The sequence below is a fragment of the Nyctereutes procyonoides genome, unplaced genomic scaffold (genome assembly GCF_905146905.1).
Source record: "Nyctereutes procyonoides isolate TBG_1078 unplaced genomic scaffold, NYPRO_anot_genome, whole genome shotgun sequence".
NCBI classification, from domain to species: Eukaryota; Metazoa; Chordata; class Mammalia; order Carnivora; family Canidae; genus Nyctereutes; species Nyctereutes procyonoides.
Genome location: NW_026575044.1, coordinates 13,345,791 through 13,372,127, shown reverse-complemented (window position 1 = coordinate 13,372,127; position 26,337 = coordinate 13,345,791). Strand labels below are relative to the sequence as shown.

Below are 26,337 nucleotides of genomic sequence, written 5' to 3'. Positions count from 1 at the left end.
CAAACAACCTGTATATTGGGTGCAGAGACCACCCCCCAGCTCAGCACCACCTGCCCCTGGGCAACACTTCCTCTCTCCACAAGGCAACCTCCATCTTCAGCTTGATTCCCACTCTGTGAGCTAAAACCCCCTGTTTTGGAGACAGGACAGGGTACTGACAACCGTTATCGGAGATGGTAAAGCCTGAGGTTTCAGAAAAAGTGAGTGTGTCTCATTCATTCTTGTTGTAAACTAGTTGGTTATCTTCTTCTGCCCGCCCCGCCGGGCATCCCAGAGCCACACTGTCTTTCATGGACAGAATGTGACACCAGAGGGCCTGCCAATCAGGGGAAGTTAGAGGAATTCAGTGCTTTCTTTATGGATTGTCTCCCGCCCCTGCTAGTTCTGCTCCCCATAGAAGGAACAGGCTCACGCTTGCCTGAAAGTGCCACGTGCCCACACCCAGCTCCCTGGCTCTGGGATTTCATGCAAACCTCTGTAGAAGCCACAGTTGTGAGGGACAATTTCAATCCATACCTTAACCCTCAGGAATGTCTCCCTTGTTGGCTGTAAGGGCTCTTCTCGGGGTGGGCTACAGACGGGCAAAGCTGGGTCCCGCTTCCCTTTGTCTCCATCGGCCCAGCTGCAGCACCCAGGAAACACCAAATCCCTGAGTACACTGGCTCTTGAGGCATGTGTCTATCCAACCTCAGAGCCTCTGCTCTTTAGGAAAGTTTAGGAAGTTTCCCTCCTCACCAGATGAAAATGCCAAGTGTTCTCAGTCACAGAGAGGTGATTGCTGCACCAACACCTGTCATCCTCCAGCCTGGCTCCTGGAATGCTTTACCCTAGCACTTTTAAAAACTCAATTCCAACACTGGTACCAGGATGTTTGCTCTGGGAACTGGGATTCCTGTGCACTGGGGGCTGTTTTCTCTCCTTGGAAAAATGCAGTCCCCAGAGCACTGAGGACAGCACAGCTCTTGGACAAAGAAGGGAATAAAGCAGACATCTAGGCACCTGACCCCACCCTTCTGAATGGGGCGGGTGGTGTAGAGCAGACACCGGACAGGCAGTTTGCAAGGGCGGAAGCTCAGTCTTGCAGCTCGGAGCTTGTTTCAGATCATTCTCAGGTATTCCCAGGAGTACCTGGCAAATGCCTGGGGGTGGAAGCTTTGTTTCTTCTGGATGTGGTTTTGGATTTCTGCTTAGGCTCAGATTGGGCACATGCATTTGTAGGGTGAAAGGGTCAGGCACGAGGCATGTTGGCACTAACCCTCGGCCTGAGTTCAGCTTGGACAAACCTTAGGAGAGCACCCAGAAGGCTAGTTTGGCCCTAAATATCTCTGGCCACTGGCCCTCCAGAGCTTTGTCCCCTGGCTGTACGTGTGACCTGTGTTCTTGAGGTGGCAGGAAGCCTCTTTGAGCCCTGGGGTTAGTGCCCTAAGTATAAGAGAGCAGTTCTGATGTATCCTGGGTTGAAACCCACTTCAGTGGAAGATTCCTTCTGGGGGAAATCTTCCTCCTCTCTTCGTCTGGTAAAGGTGAATCAGAATCCGAGCAATGGCAGGTTTGCACCAACCAGGGCCTCAGAAGGAAGTCGCACAGGGCAGCAGTTGTGGCGACAGAGCAGGGCCGGGAATGCAAAGGAGGCAGAGGGCTACTGCACTTTCACGTGACCCAGGGGCCGACCGTCATGTCCTCCACGGATGTCAGATGGCAGCGTTTCCACCGTCACTCCTTGGGGAGCCCCCTATGGGGAGACAAGGGGCCTTGGAGCCCTCCAGGCTGGGAAGGCAGAGATTCTTCTAATATCCATCTTCCACACTCTCTGACTTCCTGTGGAAGCGCATCTCCCTTCCTGAGCTCACACTTCCCACAGAAAGGACTGTGGTTTTGAGAAGGTCAGAGCAAGGCCTGCTCTCCTAGCTGAGCAGCCATGTGTCAGGTGCACAAACTGGTCTGAACACAGGCACCTGGTCCCCGGGGGAGCCACTGTCATGGTAGACCTCAGCGGCTGTCACCAGATGTCACACAGCATCCACGGGCCCCCTGCATGGACCGGCCCAGTGACAAGATGCCTGCAGACCGTGAAGAGGAAAGGGAAGTGCTACGTACCTTCACTGGTTGGTTCTCGGGGTTGAGCTAGGAGAGAATTCAGGAGACATCAGCGCCAGTGTGGATGGCCCATGGGCAGCCCCATGCTGCTCTCCGCATGCCCTCCCCTACTCCCTCTTCCCCCCTTCCCCTCCCATCTCTCCTTGGCTCCTGCCCCCCCGTTCTTCTCCCTCTGTCCTTTTTAACCTCTCTTCCTCTCCTATGTGCCCCATCACCACACAGTTCCCTTCGTGGTTGGGAAATCATTCCCAGTCATTGCTCCCATCCATGGTTAGGAGGTGGTGCCTTTGTTTCATGACTCCTTCACTCCCCTGGCCCTCATCCCTCCTCTCAAATGTCCTGACAACCCCACCCTGGGCCGACCGCAGTGACAACAGCTAGGTCCTGCTTCACACTCAGTGCCCTTTATGCACCAATGTCTTGGCAGAGGAGGTCCACAGAAGGGATTTGGATTTCTCCAAAGATCCTCCCATATCCCAAGGGCTTGACTGTAGTCTTGCAGCGTGAGGATCAAGAACAGAACATTCTGGGGAGCTGCAGGCTCTGCAGCCAGAGAGCACGGACCTGAACGCTACCTCTTTTCCTTACAAACTGTGCTACCCCAGGAAGACGCTTCACCTCTCTGGACTCTACTTTCCTTTTCTGTGAAATGTAGGTAATAATAGACTTACTTTCCAGAGTTTCTGCGAAGATTAAATATATTGGTATCCATAAAATGCTTAGAATCATGCTTGGCATTTATTTCACATTCAGTAAATATTACTGATTATTGCTACCTATTCGAGCCCATGTTTAGTCTGAGATGCTTAGCCTGCTATTCTAGCTTATTTGTTCCTCAGCAGAATGCAATCAGTGGAGCTGGCATGAAAATCACATTTTTTAAGCCACCATACTACAAACAATTTCGAGTGCTTACTGTGTGCCAGGCACTGCACGTGGGATTGGGTTTGTAAGAATGAATGTGAACAACAGTGTTTGCCATCAAGGGATTTAGAGAGAGAGCCAAATCAATATATAACCTGATTTCAGAGAGCAATCAGTGCTATAGGAGAGCTGAAGCCGCGAGATAGGTTAGAGTATCTCAGGATGGTCTTGACTCTTAGGAGAGATGCCAACTGAGTAGAAAACAGAATGAAAGTAGAGAGCTGCCTTCTGAGTGTTTGGAAACAAGCACCCCTGGCACCAAATGAGCAAATGCAAAGGACCTGAGAAGGAATGAACTCATGGGGGGAGTAAGGAGAGGCGGTGCCCCTAGAGTGGATACAGAGGCAGTAGTGGGCACTGGTGTGGTCGGAGGTGGTAAGAGCCAGTCATGGAGGGCTTCCTGGATTTGGCCCCAGGTCTGGATTTCATTCCAGGTATGATGGGGAGCTGTGGGCAGTTCTGATTCCCCTTACGCTTGTAAAATCACTCTTACCCTGGGAGAAGGGCAGACCACGGTCATGCAGGAGCAGCAGAGAGGACACTTGTAGCGATTTAATCAGGAAGACAGAGGACACCAGCTCAGGCTAAGCAGGGCTGCCCATGAAGGGGCAGATTCCAGTATAAATTTGAAAGCAGAATCAGTAAGAATAACTTACAGTTTGGAGGTCAAGTGTAGAAGAAAGAGAAGAAGGAGTATAGGTCTTAGATTTTTGGCAGCAGCCTTTGGAAGAGTGGAGGTCACCGTAGGAAACAGGTTAAGTGAGGGGAACATACAGGAGATCGGGACATATGTTTGGCCGTGTGGAGTGCAAGGTGTCGATGGGACAGCTGAGTGGCCGTTGATGCATGAAAAGTGCTCAGAGGAGAGACCAGAGCTGGGAAATGAGCTTGAGTTTAAGCACAAAGTGGAGCTGAAGTGTCTGAACTGGTCTGGGAAGTGAGTGCCAGTGGAGCATGAGGTCTGGGCACCAGCCTTAGGGCAAGTCCAACCCTGATGGCCAGGAAGCAACAAAAATTGGGTTAGAAAGAAAACCAGCAGCCTGTGGTGTTCCAGAAGCCAAGGTAAGAAGTGCTTCCAGAAGACAGAGCGAAGGAACACCCCTGAGAGGCTGAGGGAAAGGAAGCTGAAAACAAAGCCTGGGTCAGGGTGTTGTGGAGAGGGTTGGTGGTCTCAGTGGGAGCCGTGGAGGGGACAGAAGGTGGGCAACTGTGGCTCAAGGAAGGGTGAGAGGGACCTGTCAGCACCAAGAACCGGCCAGTGGTCACCGGGGCTTAGGAACCTGGAGGTTTGATGCCAAAGGGATGGAGGCCAGGAGGGAGGGTTTGAGGCAATGGAAATGCTCTGCATCTTGATGGTGCTGGTGCTCACATGACTGCAGATCCTTCTGGAAAATCATAGATGGTGCATCAAAGAAGTGAATTTTACTGTCATGTAAGTTAAAAATGAGTTTGAAACAGGAAGGATGGGAGGAGCTGAAGCACTCCCAGCAGCTCCCTGGAAATTTTGTGAAAGGGAGCAGGCCACTGTCAGGGCACACTTCCGTCGTTTTAGGAGAAAAGACATGGTGGCATGTTTGTATATTTACAGGACTAACCCAGAATGAAGAAATGCAGTGACGGCACAGTGATGGCTGTAAGAAAGTGAGAGCATCAAGGACCCATGCACAAGGGAGGAGTCCCGTCCTACACCGGAGGATGGGCAGTGTGGTCCTGATGAGGGACACACAGCAGGGGTGGGGGGTTCGCAGACACGGCTTGGAAAGCTGAGGACATTCTCTTTTCATGGCTTTCCTTCCTCGTGACGTGCAGCCAGCTTATAAACTGAGAGTGAGGAGGAGGAGTTTGAGGAGACAGAGAAGGTAGCAGACAGCGGTTTGAGTGTGAAGCACTGACTAGGAAGGTGTAGGAGTGTCACTGGCCCTGCCAGTGCCACCACAGACGTGTGCCCTATATATAAAGGGACATGAGTTAAGGGGTGATGCCTTCCATGTGAAGTCACATTCAGCTGCTTAGGCACTAGTGTGAAGCGTGTTGATGGAGAGGGTGTAGCCGGGGGAGTGTTGGGCCAGCCCCAGCATCTCAGCTGAGGGGCAGGGGTGCGGAAGACAGTAACTAGCACTGAAAAGTCACTCTGGGAGGTTCATAAGGGAAGTTGCAAATGCAATGTGGCAGGTGGGTGGGATTGCGGTAGGGTGCCGAAAACAGGGATTTTGAAAACCAACTGTTGTTGGTAATGATAAATTCTAGGATGTGATGGTTGGAATGAGGGACCAAGGACAGAGGATAGAGAAAGACGTTGACGGCAAGCACAAGGAACAAAGAGCCCAGTCTGCTGTGTGAATTATCCCCATGGCTATTGACAACAGGAGAACAAAGACAGATTTCATATCAGAAGGAAAGACAGACACTCAATGTTTACTATGAGATAGAAACCAAAATGATAGTTTTCTTCAAACATCTGGTCTTTACCACCCACTGCCTGACTTTACCACCCACTGCCTGACTCAGAGCTGCCAGTTGGAGGCAGAGATCTTGGCATCGGTGGGCATAAGTGGAGACCTCAGAGGGATGGGGGCACTGGGGCTGGGACCCCACACTCACTGGCACATCCTACTCACCGCACAGCAACAGCACGAGCCCCAGCAGCATGAGGACCAGGTCAGGGACTGTCACTCAGATGTTTATCCTCCAGCTCAGAGAGGCAGCGGCTGGTCTGAAGGTTGAGGAAGTCGGGATGGGAAGTCCCACTGCAGCACGTTTACAGAAATAGAAGAATGAGAGCCTCCCAAGGCCCACCTCTATTTCCTCTCCAGTGAAGGCTGGTTCCCTGTCCACAACTTGAAGAGCGCGGTGCACTTTAGTACATTAGGACCTTCCACAAGAGCTCAGTGGAGTCTCAAAGGACGTTTCCCACAGGTGATTTCTGACTTTGCAGAGCACTCCCCAGACTGCGGTCCTGCAGAAGGCAGTGGGTGCTGTCCTGGATGGGAAGGATGTCCCCTCCACCCCGCCCACTCGGTGTATACTCTCGCTTCTCAGCAGTTCCACGCTGTCACTCTGTGCGTGAACGTCCGAGCTGTGCCAGGTGGACTGTCACTGGGGTTACGTGCAAAGCCTGACAGATTATGGTGAGTACGGGGTCAAGCTATTTGTAAGATACTCCCACCCATATTTAAACTTTTATGGGGTAGTGGTCTGTGAAGCAAAAACAGATGAAAAACAGTATCACAGGAAATTACCACCTGGGGGGGTGTTTGTAAGTGAAATACAGGAAATAAGCATAGGCAAATTAGCTTCTGGATGTTGGGGACAGTTCATCATGATCACTGCCCCTCCCCAGATCAGGTGTGTGTCATCTCTCCCATCGCTCTCTGGAGCACCCTGGCACTCCTGGTCCTCGGCACCTGGAGCCTGCCATGTAATTTAGATCATGCTTAGAAGACAATAAACCATCTTAATTTCCAACACTTCTTGAGCCTTTGAGGGTCTAGGGTTAAGAACCAGTTAATTCAAAGCTATTAGGGGACATGGCAAGACACCATTCAGTAATCTCAGGTATCTTCTCTTCGGGCTGCAAGAGTCCGTAGAGAAGGTGTGAGAAGAGAAACAAGTGGTCTGCATGGCCAGTGCTGGAGGAGGAGGGAGCAGTGCTGGGAACTGACCGGAATCCCCAGGGAAGTTCCAAAGACTCAACAGTGCATCTGGCTTTGTTTGCTGGCTCTGGAAAGCCTGTCTGGGTGTGGGTTTGCTTCATTTAACGTTTGAAGACTAAGACTTCTTATTCACTGAGGAGCTCAGAGCCCTCTTGGCCCAGAGTGTATGGCCGTGTGTGTGCACAGACCCTGCATATACCTCTCTGCCTGTGCTCATGTGCACACCTGTGAAATTGCTTTAAATTAAAATCTTCCACCCCTTCCTCTAGTTTAAAGGCTGCACAGTATTCGTTATGCTCTCTCAAGCTTTTATTTTATACATAGGCACACTAAGAAAGGTAGCAAGCATATAAATTGTGAGATGCTCTGACGAAATGCAAGCCCATGAACCCTTACACAAAGATTCCAATCCGGTAGATGGGGGTGAGGTCTAGATGCGGTGAGCCGGAGGGTGCACCACTAGGAAGTAGAGGAATGTGGGTAGAGCTTTGTCACCAGGGTTCCAAAATCAGGGCAAGATTTTTCACAAAATGATCTGGTGTTTCTGTTGGAAAATCTGCACCTCCGGGGCACAGAGCAGGGCTGAGGACACAGAGGTGCCTGAGCTCTTGACCAAGGGGGGATTTACAGTGCTCATCAGCCATACAGAGTAAGCAGGGGCTCACTTTCTGTAGGGGAGGCTGGGATGGTTAATTTTATTTCAGCTTGGCTGGGCCACAGTGCCCAGATATGTGGTCAAAAGGAAGACTCTTCATACCCATACATTATACATGAAGCAAATGGGGCCCATAGAGAAGAAACTTGTTTCAAGTCACTGTTAGAGACTGGGTTACTGCTTCCAAGTATTGGCTCCCCTTTTTTTTTTTTAATAATTTTTAATTTTTATTTATTTATGATAGTCACACAGAGAGAGAGAGAGAGAGGCAGAGACACAGGCAGAGGGAGAAGCATGCTCCATGCACCGGGAGCCCGACGTGGGATTCGATCCTGGGTCTCCAGGATCGCGCCCTGGGCCAAAGGCAGGCGCTAAACCGCTGTGCCACCCAGGGATCCCTTGGCTCCCCTTTTATAAGGGAATTATACATGCTTTCTCATGATCAAGTCACTCATTCGAGAATCTTCTGGAAGGAGTGGATGTGCCTGGGTCACAGGCTTTGGCTTGGCTCTGTGACATGCTTTGGCCAGCAGGGTGTAAGGATACAAGGCATTGCTGCATGCCTTCAGACACTGGCTGCACTTGTATGATTTTGCTTGGTTGCCTATTTTACCTATTTTCTAAAGTGAGAAGACAGAGGGAACTTGAACCCAGCCCATGGCTTGGAGCCAAGCCCAGATGAACCCAGCCGAGCCCAGCTAAACTTCAGCTGACCTGCAGCCCTTGGTTAGCCTGAGCAAGACATAAACATCTTCTGTGAGCATTGGTGGAGTAACAACCACAGGAAAAGCTAGCACGCTTCCACAACAGAATGGCTGGGCAATAATATGCATTATCACTTCGATTTCATCTTCAAATTAACATGACTCATGTATTTATTGGGCCTCTGTCATGAACTCTTAGGGGTACACAACCAATGCTCCTCATGTTTCTATAAGCAGGAGAGATTTTCCTCTCCAGACCTCAGGAAGAAAATTATCAAGGAGATATGACTTATTTGGCTTATAAATTTAGGAGAAGCAACTGAGCATGTGTGGCTTGGTGCCACCTGGGTTCTCTCCTTGAGCAGCTAGGCCTCATCATACTGTCATGGGTCATCATCCACACACCAGGGTCTGCCCCTGCTGCAAAGGCCCAGGGCTATCCAGATGGTAGATCTGCATTGTGTAGTGGTGAGTTGCGAGAACCCACTAAGGCCACACAGCTAAGCCACTTCCTCCAAAATCATTATTGCTGGTGAGAAATCTGAAGTTTGCTCCCCTCTGCATGACTCCTGTTACCCTCCACTCATCCTGCCTGTGGGTGGGTAAGGAAGGGGTGTTAGCTGTCCCCAAGAAATGACAATATGTGCCATGTACAGCCCTACATTCTGAGTGTATGGAGGTGAGAAATGCATGTTCCTAAGTGCCGAGAATTCACAGTGCGGGGAGAAAGATTTATGAGCAAGCCGAACACAGGGAAGTGTGAAAATCATGATAAATAAGTCAGGCCTGGTAGAGAGGTAAGAGCAGAGAATGTAGGTGAGCTGGTGTCGGGAAAAGGGAGGCTCTGCAGAGTGTGTGATATCTAAGCTGGTTTCCAAGGATGACTAGGATCCCCGCCCTCTGTCTAGCACAGAAGAACACTACACGGAGCTAAGAGCAGATGCATGGATGAAGGCATGAAATGACAAGGCATTTTGCTGAGACATTTGAAGTTTGATTATTGGAATAAAATTTGAGGAAGTGCTGACAAGCATGAGGCTGAAGAGACAGAGGGTAGAAGAGAAACCATGGAAGGTTTCATGCGCCATACTAAGAATGGGGGAATTCAGATGGGGAGCAGGGCCAGCTGGAGCTCTCTGGGCTGGAGAAGGCACCTCCTATCTGGGGGAGCAGTTGCCCATTGCCATGAGCTTCAAAGGACATGCTGCTCAATCATCTGATTATTCACCAAAGCTGGAATTTTGAAATTTATGTAAAATCACTAACTTTTCAATGTTTGAGAATAATTTTTAAAAATTATTTTAAAACAAAGCATTTCTGTATGGCACATATGCCCTGGGTGCCATGCATGTTGATAAGGGAAGAAACAACCAAACCCAATGAAAATGAAAAATCAGGGAACATACTGAGTTTGACCATTTTGAGGCAGAAAGTTTACTCATTTTACAGATCAGGAATCTGCGACTCAAAGGTATTACACAATTTTCAAAGCCTTGGCTGTGAAAACTAAGGTTGATGTGACCCCTGGTTTCATTTTACATTTGGATGTGTCTGCTGTCCAAGACAGCAGCCCCTAACCACACAGGGCTTCTGAGCACTGGAAGCCTCTCTAGTCCAAATTGAGATGCGCTAGGAGTACTATTTACATGCCGGGGATTTGAAAACTGAAGAAAAAAAAAAAAGAAAGTGAAATGCCTCATTAATAATTCTATATCAATTCCATGTTAAATGATAATAATTCATATATAAATAAGTTTTAAAATATTACAATTCAATTATTAATTTCACCTGTTTTCTTTCTTTTTTTTCTTTTTTTTTTTTTTACTTTTTTCCAATATGGTTACTAGCAAATTCTATATTCTACCTGTGGCTCATATCATGTATCTACTGGACAGAGCTCCTCAACCATGGCCCTCAGTGAGAAGAGATGTCCTCACTCTGCTTACAGTCAGAAGGCAGGGAACACCTGGAGCTGGGCCATTGCCTGTGTCAAGCCCCCATAAAATGTGATGCCCCCATGTCAGAGTAGAAGAAAAGAAACACTAAGGGGGAAACCCTAAGTTTCAGTAAGAGTAGAAATGACAGCATCTCCGAGGAGCATGCTGGGTCTAGGGTCCTGCCTTAGGAGCAAGTCATGAGATGAGGACATTCTTACAACTTTCAGAGCATTGCCATGAATTCAAATTGAACTGTATACCAATCCTATAGAATACGTGTGATCTAGGTCATCTTCCCCCAGCGCAGGTTATTGGCTGGTCCTGCTAAAGAAGTCACGGGGCAAACACCTAGGGGAGGGAGATGAGTTTGTGGGAAAGAAGCAGCCAAGAAATCAGACTCATCTCATCCACCTGCTGGGTCCTTGGCTGTTTGCTCTTCGGGGGAAGAAATTGTTGAGCTATGGGCAACACCCCACTTCCCATACATCTCTATGTTGTCAAATCTAGTTCTCAAATATTAACCATCCTTCAATGCTAAAATGAACACAGAATTTGTCATCCAAACCAGGACACTTTTGGGAGTGGAAGTGTCCACAAAAATTATTAACAAAAAATAACTGACCCTCAGCAGACATCAACCATCCTGTCCTAGGCAAACAAGGACCATGACTTTTTGTGACTTCAACCCATAGTCTTCCTCTACACTCATGTTTTCAGGCTTTCCCTCTCTCTCCTCACGTAACCAAGGACCACCTTCAGTGGTTTCCCTCCTGCTTTTTCAACCTTGACAGGGCTCCCCTCCTGTGTCTCTAGGATAACCACCGGGGATAAGTCTTGTCACTGCTACAGACAAGATGTATCAGGTCACAAATCATGTGGAGTTTCTCACAGAGACAGAGTCCAACAGAAGGACCACTAAGCAACCGATATATCCCTCTCTTCTCTCAGGGTTAGCAAGACTGAGCCTCCTTCCAGGCTGACACTGCACATCATTTACACTGAGCGTCCACCAACCCAGCAGGGAAGTTGGTGTCACTTGGGTCTGCTGAGGCAGTCAAGAGCAGATAGACTTCAGACATTGCCTGGAAAGAGGCTGGACAGAATGTGGCTAGAGGGACATCAGCTTCTGACAATTTAAGAGAGGCCATGACCTTGAGCGTGGACTAAGCTCTAGTACTCTGGGATGCACAGCTGCCTAAATCTGTTGTAGTGGCATCTCTGCTCTAAGTCTTGGTCCTCACATTTTTGGATCCATAACTCGATGCTGTAAGTGCAGCGAGAATTGATTCATTACTAATTAATGGGTTTATCTAACTAACATAACACAAGGTGAGTAAATTGTCGCTTTCTTAATTTTAAACAAGAAAATTGGTTAGGGTTATTTTGGTTAGCAGTACAAAAACCCATGAGATAATTCAATCAAAATCTTAAATACATAATATATATAGCAAACCATGAGAGACTCCTAACAACAGAGAACAAACAGGGTTGATGGAGGGACATGGTGGGGATGAGCTGGTTGGCGGATGGATACTCAGAATGGCACTTTTTGAGATGAACAGTGAGTGTTGTATGTAAGTGATGAATCACTGAGTTTTACTCCTGAAGCCAATATTGCACTGTATATGAACTAACTAGAATTTAAATAAAATTTTGGAAGAAAAAAATTAAATATATACATATTGGTATATGCGTATATATCTATACATAAAATGTATATTATAAGCATACAGCAGTTTGTCACAGAACCCAAAATTAGGAATACAGCTGGACTCCAGAGAAAGACAAGAACCAGGACCAGAAAGTGCTCTCCAGATTCTGTGTCTCATCTGGGTTCCTCTCTGTCTTATACCTTCTAGCATATCTCTGTGGAAGGGCTTCCTCTTGTTCTCTGATCCACCTGGTATGTGGAAAACACACCTCTTGGGTTAAGTTGCTACAAATCCAGCCACTTGGAGAAACTAATATGCTTTTGATTACAGTTCCCACCTCCTGGGCAGGGCCAATCCATCCAACTTGGGACAGACGCCCATTCATGGTATCCATTAATTGTGGCCAGGAGAACAGGATTGGGTTGTTTAAAAATTAGAGAGCGTGACAAAACATGAGAGACTCCTAACTCTGGGAAACGAACAAAGGGTAACGGAAGGGGAGGTGGGCGGGGGATGGGGTGACTGGGTGATGGGCACTGAGGAGGGCACTTGATGGGATGGGCACTGGGTGTTATACAATATGTTGGCAAATCAAACTTCAATAAAAAAAATGCTCTTAGTATTTACCCAAAGGAGTTGAAAACATGTCCACACAGAGGTCTGCACACGATGTTTATAGTGGCTTCATTCATGGTTTTTAAAACTTGGAAGCAGCCAAGATGTCCTTCCATAGGTTAATGAATAAAGAAACTGTGGTCCATCCAGACAGTGGAGTATTGCTCAGTGCTAAAAAGAAATGAGCCATCAAGCCATGAAAAGACATGGAAGAAACTTAAATGCATACCACTAAGTGAAATAAATCAGAGAAGTCTATATATGGTGTGATTCCAATTCTATGACATTCTGGAAAAGGCAAAACTATGGGAGACAGTAAAAGGACCAGGGGTTAGAGGGTTAGAGGTTAGAGGAATGAATAGGAAAAGCACAGAAGAACTTAGAGGAGTTTTAGGGAGATAAACTTCCTCTGTGTGGCATTCTAATGGTGGATATGTGTTTATAAATTTGCCCAAACCGGGGCACCTGGGTGGCTCAGCAGTTGAGAATCTGCCTTCCACTCAGGGTGTGATCCCGGGATCCTGGGATGGAATCCCGCATCAGGCTTCCTGCAGGGAGCCTGCTTCTCTCTCTGCCTCTCACTGTCTCTCATGAATAAATAAATGAAATCTTTAAAAAAAAATTTGCCCAAATTCATAGAATAACACTAAGTGTGAACCCCAATGTAAACTATGGAATTTGGGTGATGATGTGTCAAAGCAGTCTGATTGTTGCAAATGCACCCCCTGGTGAGGAATGTTGGCAATGGGGGAGGCCGTGCACGTGTGATGGCAGCAGGTATATGGGAATTCTCTATATCTTCCTCTCTATTTTGCTGGGAACCTAAAACTGCTCTTAAAAAAAAAAAATTCCGGGATCCCTGGGTGGCACAGCGGTTTAGCGCCTGCCTTTGGCCCAGGGTGCCATTCTGGAGACCCAGGATCGAATCCCACGTCGGGCTCCCGGTGCATGGAGCCTGCTTCTCCCTCTGCCTGTGTCTCTGCCTCTCTCTCTCTGTGATGACTATCATAAATAAATAAAAATTTAAAAAAAATTCCAAAAATACACACATACAAAATGTCTGCAACAGACATTTGGGTAGTTTAAAAACAAAAAGGCTCTGAAGACTGTCAAAAATAAAATACGATTACTTTATCCTAGAAATAAAGTTATAAGTGAGCCAGGTGGCACCTCTCCTGATTAGCACCAAATATTAGGTATTCGGAGGTTTCCAAGGAAGCCAAGTGCACATTGGTGTTTGTTGGGGAGCTCCGAAGAAATGTAATTGATTTTGTAAAAACTGTTTATGTCTGTGTTAGTTGGAGTGAGCTAAGTGCTTTTAATAAGCTACCCAAACATCTCCCTGGCTTAATGCAAATCATATTTGTTTTCTATCATTCAACCATCAGCAGAGACTGGGTGAGGCACTGGCCACCCCATCATTCGAATGGTCTGGCCCCTCCATGCTCTGACTCTGCTGGCCCCTGTGTCACTGGGGTCTTGCCTGAGAAGCCAGCATACAGGGAGAGAGAGCATGGAGGAGGCAAGCTCTGTCAAATACCTGAATGGGAAGGTGTCACGTCCATTCTGAGAACTGGCCACATGGCACCACCTACAAAGGAGAGACACCTGGGAGCCCTGGTTGCTTGGAAGAGCCAGGGACCATAAAGCAGCAAGTCCCAATGGGGGCTGACAGCAGCAAATCTGTAACTGCTGCCTCAGGGTGACTTCAGGGGCTAGCACCCTTCTACTGGGGACTATGCCCCAGCCACCACAGGTGTTAGATGTGTGTGCTGTGATCAAGACCCAGACAAGGAGAGTGATAAGCAGGGTCCCAAGCATGGCCTTGGGGAACAAGGTGTATGCAAGCCCTGAGCTTGCAAGCTCACCTACCCAGGGGACAATATCACAGTGACAACAAAGGGGCAGGAGAGTGGCCTGCCCACCAGAGCAAGCTGGAGGGTTGCTCACAGTGTCTTGTACAAAGATGGATCTAGGAGCCCTGTATATGGTGAGGACCAGGACCCCGTCAGGCAGCAAGTCCAGGTGGGTACTGCTTATGGCAAATCTGCAGCTGCTGCCTTGGGGTGATTTCCTGGGCAGGGGCCCTCTGTGCAGTGGAGACTGTGCAGGTGGCTACTGCCAGTCCCCAGCCCCACAGGCCTAGAGGGCCCTGTCTGCCCCAGGCCAGCTGAAGGGGTGCACACTGCATGTGTGGCCCAGGAGTGCAGAGTTCCTGAGGATATGGACCCTGGCATGGGTCAAGAGGAGTCAGGTCTCAGAGACCTCTTGGAGGAGAAGGTGTAAACCAACTCACAATCCCTGACCTCCCGGGCACAGTACTTCCCCTGAATGCAGAGCTCGAGGTGAGCGGACTTTGTCAAGGAGGGGCTGGGGGTGCTGGCTGGTGTGTCTTCTGATAAGAGGTACCTGGGAGAAGCTAGCGGTGTGTCCAGCAAGACACAGCGGTGTCTGAGCGCTGGCAGCCAGTGTCCCATGCTCATCCGTTCAGGCCCTCATGCACTCTTTCATCCATGCCCACTGTGGACATCACCTCCTCAGTGACACTGATTATCTAGGCTACTGTCAGCTCTTCCTTCTGGAAAGGATCCACCGTGTCTCTTCCAGGAGCTGTTACTTTTATCCTGATTGGTTCTCAGGGGACTTACTGGAATGGAAACAAACTAAATCTTTATGTAGAAATTAAGGGGAGTTGGGAGTTCTTTTGTGAAATTCCAAGCCTACTCGCTCTACTGAGAGTAAAACAGCTTTTCAATGGCCCAGTGGAGTCAGCTCAGCGAGCCTCTGGATTCCAGCTACTGTGGGGTTAAAGGGAACAGGACACTAGTCTGTAGGGAAAATCAGGAAGACCTCATCAGATAGAGAGAGCTGATCAGACAAAAGCAAAATCTCTTTGGGTAAGCAGGGTAGATCCCCAAATGTCTGTCGGGGCCTTCTCTTCTCTACTACGAAACCAGGGTGCTCTATGTTCCCCTGCGAGGGAAGAGAGGAGGATAGAGCTCTGTATCACACCTGGTCCTACTGCTGGCAGGCTCTCTAATACCCAGTGCTGCCCCCAAGGCCATGGCTAAGAAGCTGACACACCTGCTTCCCAGTGGCAGGAAGAGCACACAGCAGGGAAGGCAGCTGTAGAGACTGTGAGGTCTGCTTTATTAGGCAGCGGAAAAGCAGGCATAAGCAGGTGCTCAGCTCAGCTTAGCCTCAGAGTTGAAGGCTCCTTATCATCACTGTGCCTTGCCCCAGATGTGCAGGCGCCAGCGTCTGAGTAGATACAGTGAAAGTGGTATCATCTGATTGGCATAAGGCATCAGTCCCGCCTCCCCAACCTCCTTCTGCCTCAGCCTCCCCTCCTTCCAGAGGCGGCCGCATCACCAACACATGTTTCTCTGGATGATTTAGAATGCATTTGTGAGATTCTTCTTGATAAACGGCATCCACGTCGGCTAGCCATTATGGAGGGTCAGCAAAGGTGTTGAATCACAGGCATTCAGGGGATGAGCCATTGTTTCCAAGTACCATGAAAACAGCTAGAATTACAGGACACTGCTCTGCTCCTGAAAGAATGTGCTGCCACCAAGGAGTAGAAGGATAGTGACGTGCTATCAACGCGATCACCCCACGTGTGAGAAAGAGAGCTGAAATACTCCCTCAAGTTCCACATAATGATCTGGTTCCTTTCATGTTCTTTACAGACATAGATGGTGCCCAGTGATGACCCACACTGGTCAAAGCACCAGTCTGGGAATCCCAGACTGGGCAAAAGAGGCAGCACAGGCCCAAGCTGCTATGGGGGCCTTCAGGGAGGAGAGGGGGACTATGAGCTCATCTTCCCCGGCAGAGGGCAATCCACAGCTCACATCTCCAGGCAATGACAGGAGGGCTTGGCTCTAGGGCAAGGCAGGGCACAGAGTTCAGATTCCTGCTGGGGGCAGAGCGGGAGGTGGGTACAGCCTGCAGCCCAGGGCTCAGACCCAGTCAATCAGGGCAGGGCCTATGAGAAGTAGGGGACACTTGGAGCCTGTGGGGGTCAGGTCAGGCATCAGGTAGGCCAGGCTACTGTTCTGTAAAGAGAAGAATAAAGTACAGTAAGGATGGAGATGCGTCAGAGAGATTTATTTCACTCAAACTCAGAGGCTAAGAAAGAAGATCCGGCCCCAGAAGCAGAAAGAGAAAAGTGGGCTCACATCCCACTCAGATGTGAGCCAGGTTGGAATCAAGTGCTGTATCCCAGGGATTTACTCAGCCAGCTGCCACACACAGTGTTCACGTATATTAACACATCTCACCCTCACACAATCACAAAACTCTTCAAGGTAAGTGGGACAAGTGTCTTTCTATTTTATAGATGGAAACAAAGAGGTCCTGAGTAGTCAAGTGACTAAGATTGCAGAGCCTCAAATGGCAGCCGCAGGGCTCAAACCATAGTCTTCCATGACTAAATCCCTCCTTTTCTTGGCATTAGCTGCTGTCAAGCTCTTGGTCAACCGTCAGCCCTCACCTGGCTCCACAGCAGGGTATTTAAACCAAGCAGCTCTGCATTCCCACCATGCTTACCAAGCTGGGCTTCAGCCCCCAGGGGCTGCACTTGCATTTCCTGGCTCAAGTTGAGGCAGAGTTTCCTCCTTCCTTCCCTGAAGATGCCTATGTACCCCCACTGTCTGGAAAGACTCTGTCTCTTGGGCATTCCCAAAGAGACCCCTGCCCCACCTCCATTCCAACAGGTTCACCTACCATCCATGGAGTGACATGATGTAGAATTTAGGTGTGAGGGTTGGGATCATCTGGGAGACCAAGCCCTGAGTTCAGAGTCAGGACTGGTCCCTGTAGTTCTGCTCTATCACTTCAAAGCAATTTTTATGAATTTGGAAAGTTGTTTGTTTTCTCTGATTCTTACTTTGTTCGTGTTTAATATAAGGGTGTTGATCCATTAATTTTTAAAATCTCTCTTACTCTCACATCAGTAAGTCTACAGTATGGGGTTTATTACTGATATCACCATTATTTCTATTTATTGCTCAAATGCTTCACTTGTATCCCGTGAAGTAAGTGTGAAGAAGGTGACCACTGTGACAGAAGCCCCCATCCCTCCCCTCCCCCAATGAGCTCCGACCCAGGACCTACCTGCACAGACCACAGCCACGTCCTCTGTGTGCTTGCAGTTGTGATGGCCCCAAAACCTGTGCCGGCACTGCTCCAGGGACCGTTCGTTCCCTGAGCAGGCAACGTCGTCCAGCCAGATGCGGCCGACCCCAGGGCCAAATCTTCTCCGGAATTTGACAGATGAAGAGAGGGGCGCCCCGCAGCCCAGCTGCCTGCAAACCACCTGGTCCGCCATTTTTCCCCAGTCATCATCACAGACAGTGCCCCACTCGCCCTTGTGCAGCACCTCTAGCCTCCCGGCACAGGGGCTGTCTCCTCCTACCAGCTTCAAGTCGAAGGGATCTGCGGGTGCAGGAGGGAGGGAGGGTGGAGGGAGGCAGAGGGGTTGACGGATCAACTCTGCATTCAAATCCCATCAGCACAAGAGACCCTCCCCTGAGTTTCTGTGCCTACATCTTCTTTCCACCTGTGTGGCTCAATTCCCTTTCCTTAACTGGGATCTTCCAGTTCTCTGTCTAATATTATGAAATGACTTTCTAATAGTTTTTAAAAATGGAAGAGCTCAACAATACATGGAGTGGCATGCTCTGTTCCTATTATGTAGACTTCATTATAGTAATAGCTCACAGTAATCTGGCACTTCACTATTGCTGAAAGCACTTTCCTGTAGAAAGGGAAGCATTATTGTTAGCATTTTAAAAACACAAGAGGAGCACCTGAGTGGCTCAGTTGGTTAAGCACCCAGTTCTTGATTTTGTCTGGGTTCATGATCTCAGTGTCATGAGATCAAGCCCGGCATCAGGCTCCATGCTCCATGCAGAGTCTGCTTGGGATTCTCTCCTCCCTTCCCTCGCCTTGCATGTGCTCTCTCTCACTCTCTCTCTCAAAAAAATTAATAAAAATCTTAAACAAATACATAAAAACATAAGAATTGATCAGCAGCACAACTAAGTGGCTCTGTTGCTGTCATTTGATGCATAACTAGCTCTCCATAGACATTGGTTGAATGGAATCTCTTTAATCAAATTCATGAATGAATCTAGTCAGTCTCTGGATTCATGGAGTTTACCTTCACATTCCACCCACATGTCCTCATCGTGGGTGCAGTTGTTCTTTTCCCAAACTTCAGAAGGGCAATCCTGGAGGCTGATTTCGTGTCCTGAGCATGACACCTTTCTCGGCCAGATCGGCCCTTGGCCCTGGGTGGCTTTGTTGCAGCATTTCCGGGTCAGTATGGCCCGCCCACAGCCCACCTGCTGGCAAACCACCTTGGCAGCTGCAAAGCTCCAGCTTCCTTTGCACACGGTGCCCCATTGCCCTTGCTGCTTCACCTCCACTCGGCCCTGGCAGCGCTTGTGGCCATCAACCAGTCGCACATTCTCTGGAACTATGGGAAAGGAAAGAGGAGGTGTCTGTTCAAGCAAGGACATGATCTTCCCAGAATAGAGCCCCATGGGCACCATCCCTCTGTTCTTGGTGTTTAGTACAATGTGTCTAGAGTGCTTAGCATTGTCCAATAGATGTTTGTTGAAAGAGTTGGATGAGTGAATCAATGGAGTGAATGTCATTTTTCAGTTCCAAGTGTATTAATTGTTTCTGTAACATTTTTAGTTTTTCAAATTATTTTCAAATTCATATTTTTGTTTGTTCCTCACAAGAGGACAGTAGAGGGATCATGTAGATATTTAAATAATAAAATGCAATAGTAACATACACAATGTGTCCAAGCCCAAAAACTTTCTGATTCATTTTCAGCATTATCACTCAAGTATCATGGATGAATGCTCCCAACCTTCAATCTCTCTAAGCAGTAGGAATGAGATCTCAGCATCAGACATAAAGATTTAATGGCTGTTTCCCTGTCTGCAGGAAAACAAAGAAAAGACTTGGACCAGCGCCTCCACCAAATCACAGTCTAATGGGAAGTTCACACAGAGAGGGGATTATTAATGCACAGAAAGCAAAGTGTTGTGTTGGTTTCCTAAGAGTATCTCTTGTCCACTCTTTAGTTGGTGGAACCCTTGAGATCTGGAAAAGCATGCATTGTACTTGGTTTTCTTAGGGCTGAAATCCAAGAAACATAAGTCATACCTTGCCAGCCCTTTTCTTCCCCATAGCTCCCACAAACTCCACACACAGCTTATACTCTTCAACCAACACTTAGTGGTGGATGGATCTAGGTGTGCTTGTATGTGTGTGAAGGAGAGAAGCAAGCTCTCATTTAGGTTAAAATTAAGGTGAATGTATCAACTCAACCAAAGAGCAGGAATAATACTAACTAAGGATAATGTTTGTCTGCATGCCCCACAATTAAGAAAAATAAGATGCGAAGGGCAAAGAGCTAGTTAGCCACTTGTGAAGTCCACAGTAAGACAGGTTAGCATGCCCCACAGGGTGGGTGGCACAGAGTGTGGAGCTGCCGTACTCACACCCACATTCGACTCCTGCATCCTCTTCATGGGTGCAGTCAAAAGCATCTTCTTCTTCACACTGAGACAGGTTCTCTTCCGTGCCATGGCACTTGACTTGTTGGATGAAGATTTTCTGCTGCTGTTGTGTCAGTGGTCCAAATAAAGTACCACTGAGTGCCCTTTTGGCCACTCCACAGTCCAGCTCCCGGCACACTACAGCCACGTCTTTTATGTCCCAGCCATCATCACATATGGTACCCCACTCACCATACCGTTGTATCTCCAACCGCCCTTCGCAGCGGTGGTCACCTCCCACCAGCCGCACTCTGGACGAAGACTCTGAAAAGATATGGGAGCTTAGCTGGGCATTTGGAAGAGCCCAGAGAGAACTCAGTCATCTGGGAACTCTTCCACCACTCATAGAGGGTGTGGGATATTGGGAGCTGAGAAAGGAGAGCTCAAAAGGGAAGTGAAGGGAGAGGAGCTTTAGGACCCCATCCCTGAGTTCTCGTTCTGCTCCACTCTTAACTTACCCTGCCAAGAAACTCTACTTCGAGACACCTACGTATATATACTAACACTGTTGAGCAGTGGAAGCCCCCAGTCAGAACACAAGTAATGTTCTCTGTTGGGTTGTCTCTTCTTCTTGACTCTGTCTTTCCCTGTGGCAGCCAGACTGAGGCAGAGTGTCTAGGAATAATTTTGGCTGAACAACCTGACTCTCTTTCTCTCCTAATATCCATGATCCCCCCACTACCCATCCTTGTTGCTTCTTCTTTTTTTTTTTATCCTTGTTGCTTTTTACCACATCTTCCTGCATCCAAGAACCCAGCTCAGAGGAATGCAGAGAACAGTGGGTAAAGGATGGGTCAGAGCTTTGATGCATCAAATTCATATCTTGAGGGTATCAGGGCTTGGGGTAGGAAACAGTCTCCCCATAGCATCCAGATAAGTTCTGAGGAATCCAGGACATGTTTCTGCTTCCTGACTATAACTCTGAGCGCGGAAAAGGGTAATGGAAATCCTCTTCCTCTTCCACCAAGACAAAGACATAGAGTATAGATGGCTGTGGGAGAGCAGAGAAGAGCCTATTAGGCAGCACAGTTTTGTTGAGCACATACTCCATTCCAGGTATTGGTTTATAAACTTAGAGAACACCAATGAACAATATAGTCAGCACTGTTGCCCTCCAGGAGATATTATTTAAAAGGTCTCGGACAACCCTACAAGGTCTCTGGCAACCCCTGAGTGACAGCATGATACAGAAGAGCTGAATAGGCCATGCCTCCATGGCCTTTTTTTTTTTTCCACATAAAAATATTTATTCTTCTAAAAGATCACACAAAAGTCAAGAAGAGAAAGGATGTCAAATAGGCTACATCAGAATCTGGGCTGAAAGGACAAAGAGCTGCATAAAGAAGCTGGTAGCTGAGCAAACTGCAGAGACGGACCAGTGGCCTGGGTGAGCTACATTCACAGGCACCAACCAGGGTGCAGCAGGGACAGCACAGCATGGCTATTGGCCCCAGTCGTTCCTCCTTTTGGAAGGGAGAAGTAGGAGCTCACTCTTTAGACGTGTTCTTGATGGTCTTGTTCTCCTTCATGGCCTTTTCCCAACTGGTCCCACTGAACTCCTCAATGACCACACTCCACACAATGCCCTCATCTAGGCAATGTGGGGTGATTCTGAAGCCTCCAGGATTTGAGTGGGGAGTGTAAAAATTTGAACACCACATCTCTTACAGAAGGTGTGCTGGGCTTTGTGCATGTTGAACATGTATGTGGTTATGCTCTCAGCTCCCTTCAAGAGCCTGAAGTGAGACGCCAGGATAATGCACTAGACAGACAGGTCTGGGGCACATGTGACTGCTGGTCTGTGACCTACCCTAACAGTGTCACCTATAACTACGTGGGACGCGTGGGTGACTCAGGCACCTGCACTAATGTAATGACTTTGAAGGGCCAGATCTTCCACTGCCTACCTTGTCTCAGCTCTGCACAAACTCCCTAAAACCTGGAATCAACACCAGAAGAAGTTGCTGAGTGAGAAAACACTGACTTGGGTGATGTTAAAGTACATTGGAAGTTGACATTTGATTTGTTCATTTGTTTTTGTGTCTTCTTTTCTTCCATGTGTTTTTTGAGGGAAGCAAAATGAGGAATGAAGACTAGAAATAGATTTTAAAATTTAACTACAAAAAACTAAGAAGAGTTTTCATTTTTGCATAGTTTTCATTTTTGCTAAGTTTACAGACTGTAAATAACTCAAGAGGAGTCACCCAGGAATAGCATTTGGGTCATTGCAAGATTAGCATTTAGGCAGGCATGGTTGTGTACTCCAGGATACACCAGCTATCACAATCATGCGCATGTTATCTGATATTGAATTGTAAAATTTGGGCTTTAAATGAGTTTTCTTTTCCATGGAAAGGACGATGAGAACACCTCCTAGGAAAGAAGAAATATGTAAGAAAGAAACAGCCTAAGTATCAAAGAAATCCAGCTGAGAAGAGATTTGAAAGCCAGAGAGAAGGGCAGAAAGGCCAGTTGAGGCAGCTGCCTCCTGGGCAGTGTCCTCAAGCCTACTTTATTGGCTCACCACTCAAGAGCAGGGGTGGAGGAGCAATGACCTAGGCCATGAGAAAGCTGGAGAGCAGTGGTCCCTGTACAAGCAGGGAGGACAGCCCTGACACCACAGGAAAAAGACGATGTAATCTAATGGTTAGACTAAGAACCCAAAGCAGCACTCCTGAAAGAGTTGAATTGCATCCCACTGGTATGAGGTCCCCCATGTCCACACCAGAGTTTGTGGCTGCTCTTCTTCTCTGGTAAAGCCTCTACCATCAAGAGAGAGGACCAATGGGATAATGTATAAGAAACTGATAGTCCACAATCAGCACCCCCTTGAGTCTGGAGATCATAGCCTTCCTCTTGATAGGCCTATCTGTGCAGCTTGTACATGGTCCAAGGACCCCTCACACAGGTGGTCAGTGGAGACTGAAATCCAGCCTGCCCACTTCTGATCACCCCACATGCTGCACACCACTAGATGTGTTTCTAGTTCAAAAGTGCCATTCAGGTAGAACCCGTCAGGGCAAAAGGAAGTTCCTCTCCCAGATATGCCTACAAGGAAGGGAGGTACATTTTGAGCTCCAAACAAAGCCATTTGTTACTTGGAGATGGCCAAGAGTTTTAGGCCACAGAGACCAAGTGGAAAGGAATCCTCCTTCAGGAAACATTGCCACAATTCAATTCTTCCAGACTCTGGAGGTGGAAACCCACCCACATAAACAGAGTGGGTGGATTGAAAAACTGGAGGAGAAATCTACTAAGATTTTATTGAACTAGAGCCTCTCTCCATGTCCTCAGGAAGCTTCAAGTTTTCCATTCCCAGAGTTTGGAGGCCTCCTTCTCAGGACCCCACAAAGTCTTACCTAAGAGGCCAGGTCCAGTGCAAATGGCTGAGGAGGGAAGAAGAAAGCAAGTGAGATCATATGATCAATCCCAAGGCTTTGTTCAAACAACACAACTCTCTAGAAAGTCTTTGCTAGACTTTGTGAGGAAGCTAGAGTGCTGGGTACAGAGCCTCCAAAGTCAGTCCTAGGGATACCTACTCCTGCAATGACCAGCCCTGAAGGACACATGGACACTGACTGGAACCACAAAGACCAATTTTACTACAGCCCAACGTGTTCCTTGTACACGAGATGTTGCCCTGCCCCAGGCATGGATAGCTTCACTTTCTATTCTAGCCAATTAAATTGATCAGTTACTGCCTGAAGTGGAGGGGTGGTGTGCAGCCTCTGGGCTCCACAGGAAGGCATGTGGGGGGCCACCAGGAGGGCTCTGATGTGGAGGACAGCAATGCCATGGGGGCAGCATGGAGCTAGGGAAATGGCAGGATTTGTCTGTACCATTGGCACTGCATTCAGACTACAGCCAGCACACTTTTTCTGTAAAGGGCCAGACCTTGAATAACTTGGGCTTTGTAACTACATGGTCTCTGTTACCACCACCAACTCTGTCACTGTAGCACGAGAGCAGCCATGTGTATATATGGGTATGAATGAACATGGCCATGCTACAATAAACCTTTGTTTATGGACACTGAAATTTAGATTTCCCTGTCACAAAATACTACTCTTCTTTTGATTTTTTTCCCCATTATTTAGAGAGATAAAAACCATTCTTAGCTTGTATGTTGTAATTTGCTGACCCCTAATCAACAGGTCAGAAAGCAGCTCTACATTTGGTTCCAAACCCCCAGGCTTAAGCACCAGCACATCATAGGGCATCATAGTTTCTCCTATAAGACCTCTGAGTCGGGATCCCTGGGTGGCGCAGCGGTTTAGCGCCTGCCTTTGGCCCAGGGCGCGATCCCGGAGACCCGGGATCGAATCCCACGTCGGGCTGCCGGTGCATGGAGCCTGCTTCTCCCTCTGCCCTCTCCTCCTCTCTCTCTCCTCTCTCTCTCTCCCCTCTATCATAAATAAATAAAAATTTAAAAAAAAGACCTCTGAGTGATTGGGCTCCTCTCCTCATTAGGGTCCCTTCTAATGCCACCGAGAGTCCTGAGCCCTGTGTCCATCACTGCTCCCCAAGGCCCTAGGTATTCTGAACTGCAGACAGAATAGACATGGCCCTCCCCATATCTTATGGAATATTTCTGAAGGAGATCTTTTGTCTGGAGCCTTTCAGGCAAATCCAAGAATTTCAGTGGATTGTTCTGGAATATTTTCTTCTCTTTGTTTCCAAATAATTTCTAAACAACCCTATGTCCATAATCTTCAGAACGTGGCCACTCTTAGACTCAGTGAGACCTTGTCTATAACTGTCTAAATCTCAAGTTTGTATTACACATAACACCCCATGCATTTAGTAAAGACCACAAAGCCTATGCTCATGCAAAGGAAACTGAGGGTGTCAAGCCTGATATGCAGCTATGAAAATGATAGAGCCCAAGAGTGACTTGAAAACTCTCGAGCAGGGTGGATGACTATGGGTAGCTAGACCAGAGAGGTTTCATGAAGGAGGTGAGGCTGAAGGAAAGCTGGGGAGAGGTGATAGGATGCTCCTGATGGGGCAGGACTAGCTTTCAGGTGATACAGGGGATGTATCAGTGTTTAGGAACATAGCACCCTGCAGAGAGCACATAAATGCCCAACCAATGTGGGCTTTGGTGATGCATCGAATCATCAAGACAATATCAGTGAGGATGACAGAACATGAGAGACTCCTAACTCTGGGAAACGAACAAAGGGTAGTGGAAGGGGAGGTGGGCAGGGGGATGGGGTGACTGGGTGATGGGCACTGAGCAGAGCACTGGATGGGATGAGCGCTGGGTGTTATACTATGTGTTGGCAAATCGAACTCCAATAAAAAATATATATTAAAATTTTTTTAAATTAAAAAAAAAAACAGACAATAAAATGGATGTGACTGATTAGGGAAGGGACCTAGTAGGCATTGTTAGGTGCCCCAAGCTCACATTATCTCATGAAAAGTCTCCTAACAAGTCTCTGAAGAACATAATATTATCTTCATTTCACAGATGAAAATAGGATTCCAGAGAGGGAGGGTAATTTAATCATTCAGACAGCTAAGAAATCAAAGAACAAGGATTGAAACTCAGATCCCTTTGACTCCAAAATCCACATTTACTGTAAATTAATCTGGGTGTACCCTAAGGAAATGTTATACAAAACACTTTTGAGAGGAAACTGGACAGTGTGATCTGTGAAAGGGATTTGTCTTGCAGTTCATTTGTCTTTTTAAAAAGAATGCACTTAGGGAAATTTATTTAAAAGGGAAATAGGGGAAAACTATAATAAATTTGTCAGTTCAATAAAAGAAAATAGAAAAAAACCCTGGTGATCAAAGTAAATTATAAATTAGGCATAGATTAAGTTTAGAAATTGCCAGTTATAGAGAAGGCAGGAGAGCAGGAGAAGCTGTGCCTTGAAAACCCCACCAGCTTGACAGGGAGAGCGCTCTTCTGATGAAAGTTGTGGGCAGACTCTGAAGCCTCAGCCAGCAAGGGCAGAGATACTCACCGAGGATCAAGGAGAAGAGCAGAGCCATGAGTCAGGCTGCTGGAGATGCTGACCTAAAATCTGAGGCTGGGAGGAAGCCACAGAGCAGCAATAGTCAGCTTTGGCCACAAGTGTGCCAGCAGGACAGAGAGAAGCAGGTCCTGTCTGCAGCAGAAGCATTATCAGAAGCATTAACAGATGACCAGAAGCCGATGGGTGGAGCTGGATTTGCTGAGCTCAGCATATCCCCAGAGGAAGGGAGGTGACCGGAACTGGGCAGAAAGATGCAGAAAATAAAAGGAAACTACAAAAAGCCCCAAGCTGGCCTGGCCTGGTTCTGTGGTATCCCAGTTCCATCCACCTCTGCTTCAGTCCCTTCACGGGGCAAACAGCTCTCACAAGGGAAGGTCAGTACCCAGAATGGGGCCATGTTATCTTCAAAGATGAGACCACACTTGACCTCCACATGTGGTTCATGAGGAACAATAGATCAACTTTGATTCCTTCACCTCAGATGGAAGTTCCTGGAGAATGGAGACGCTAGAGATTGTAGAATA

At 47.8% G+C, this 26,337-nt stretch overlaps 1 protein-coding gene across 2 annotated transcripts; it reads right to left on the bottom strand.

Moving 5' to 3' along the window:
* Window positions 1-15,364: 15,364 nt before the first annotated feature.
* On the bottom strand, window positions 15,365-25,948 carry CD5L (CD5 molecule like). Of its 2 annotated transcripts, none has more exons than XM_055324160.1 (6): window positions 25,802-25,948; window positions 23,183-23,209; window positions 19,767-20,087; window positions 18,407-18,724; window positions 17,359-17,679; window positions 15,365-16,298 (listed from the first exon to the last, which is right to left on the bottom strand). In XM_055324160.1, exons 1-6 carry the CDS (start codon window positions 25,827-25,829, stop codon window positions 16,291-16,293), a joined length of 1,023 nt encoding a protein of 340 aa, XP_055180135.1. In that variant the 5' UTR covers window positions 25,830-25,948; the 3' UTR covers window positions 15,365-16,290. The 2 variants fall into 2 exon arrangements, with proteins under 2 accessions (XP_055180135.1, XP_055180136.1); XM_055324161.1 differs by having other exon boundaries at window positions 19,773-20,087.
* Window positions 25,949-26,337: the final 389 nt, after the last annotated feature.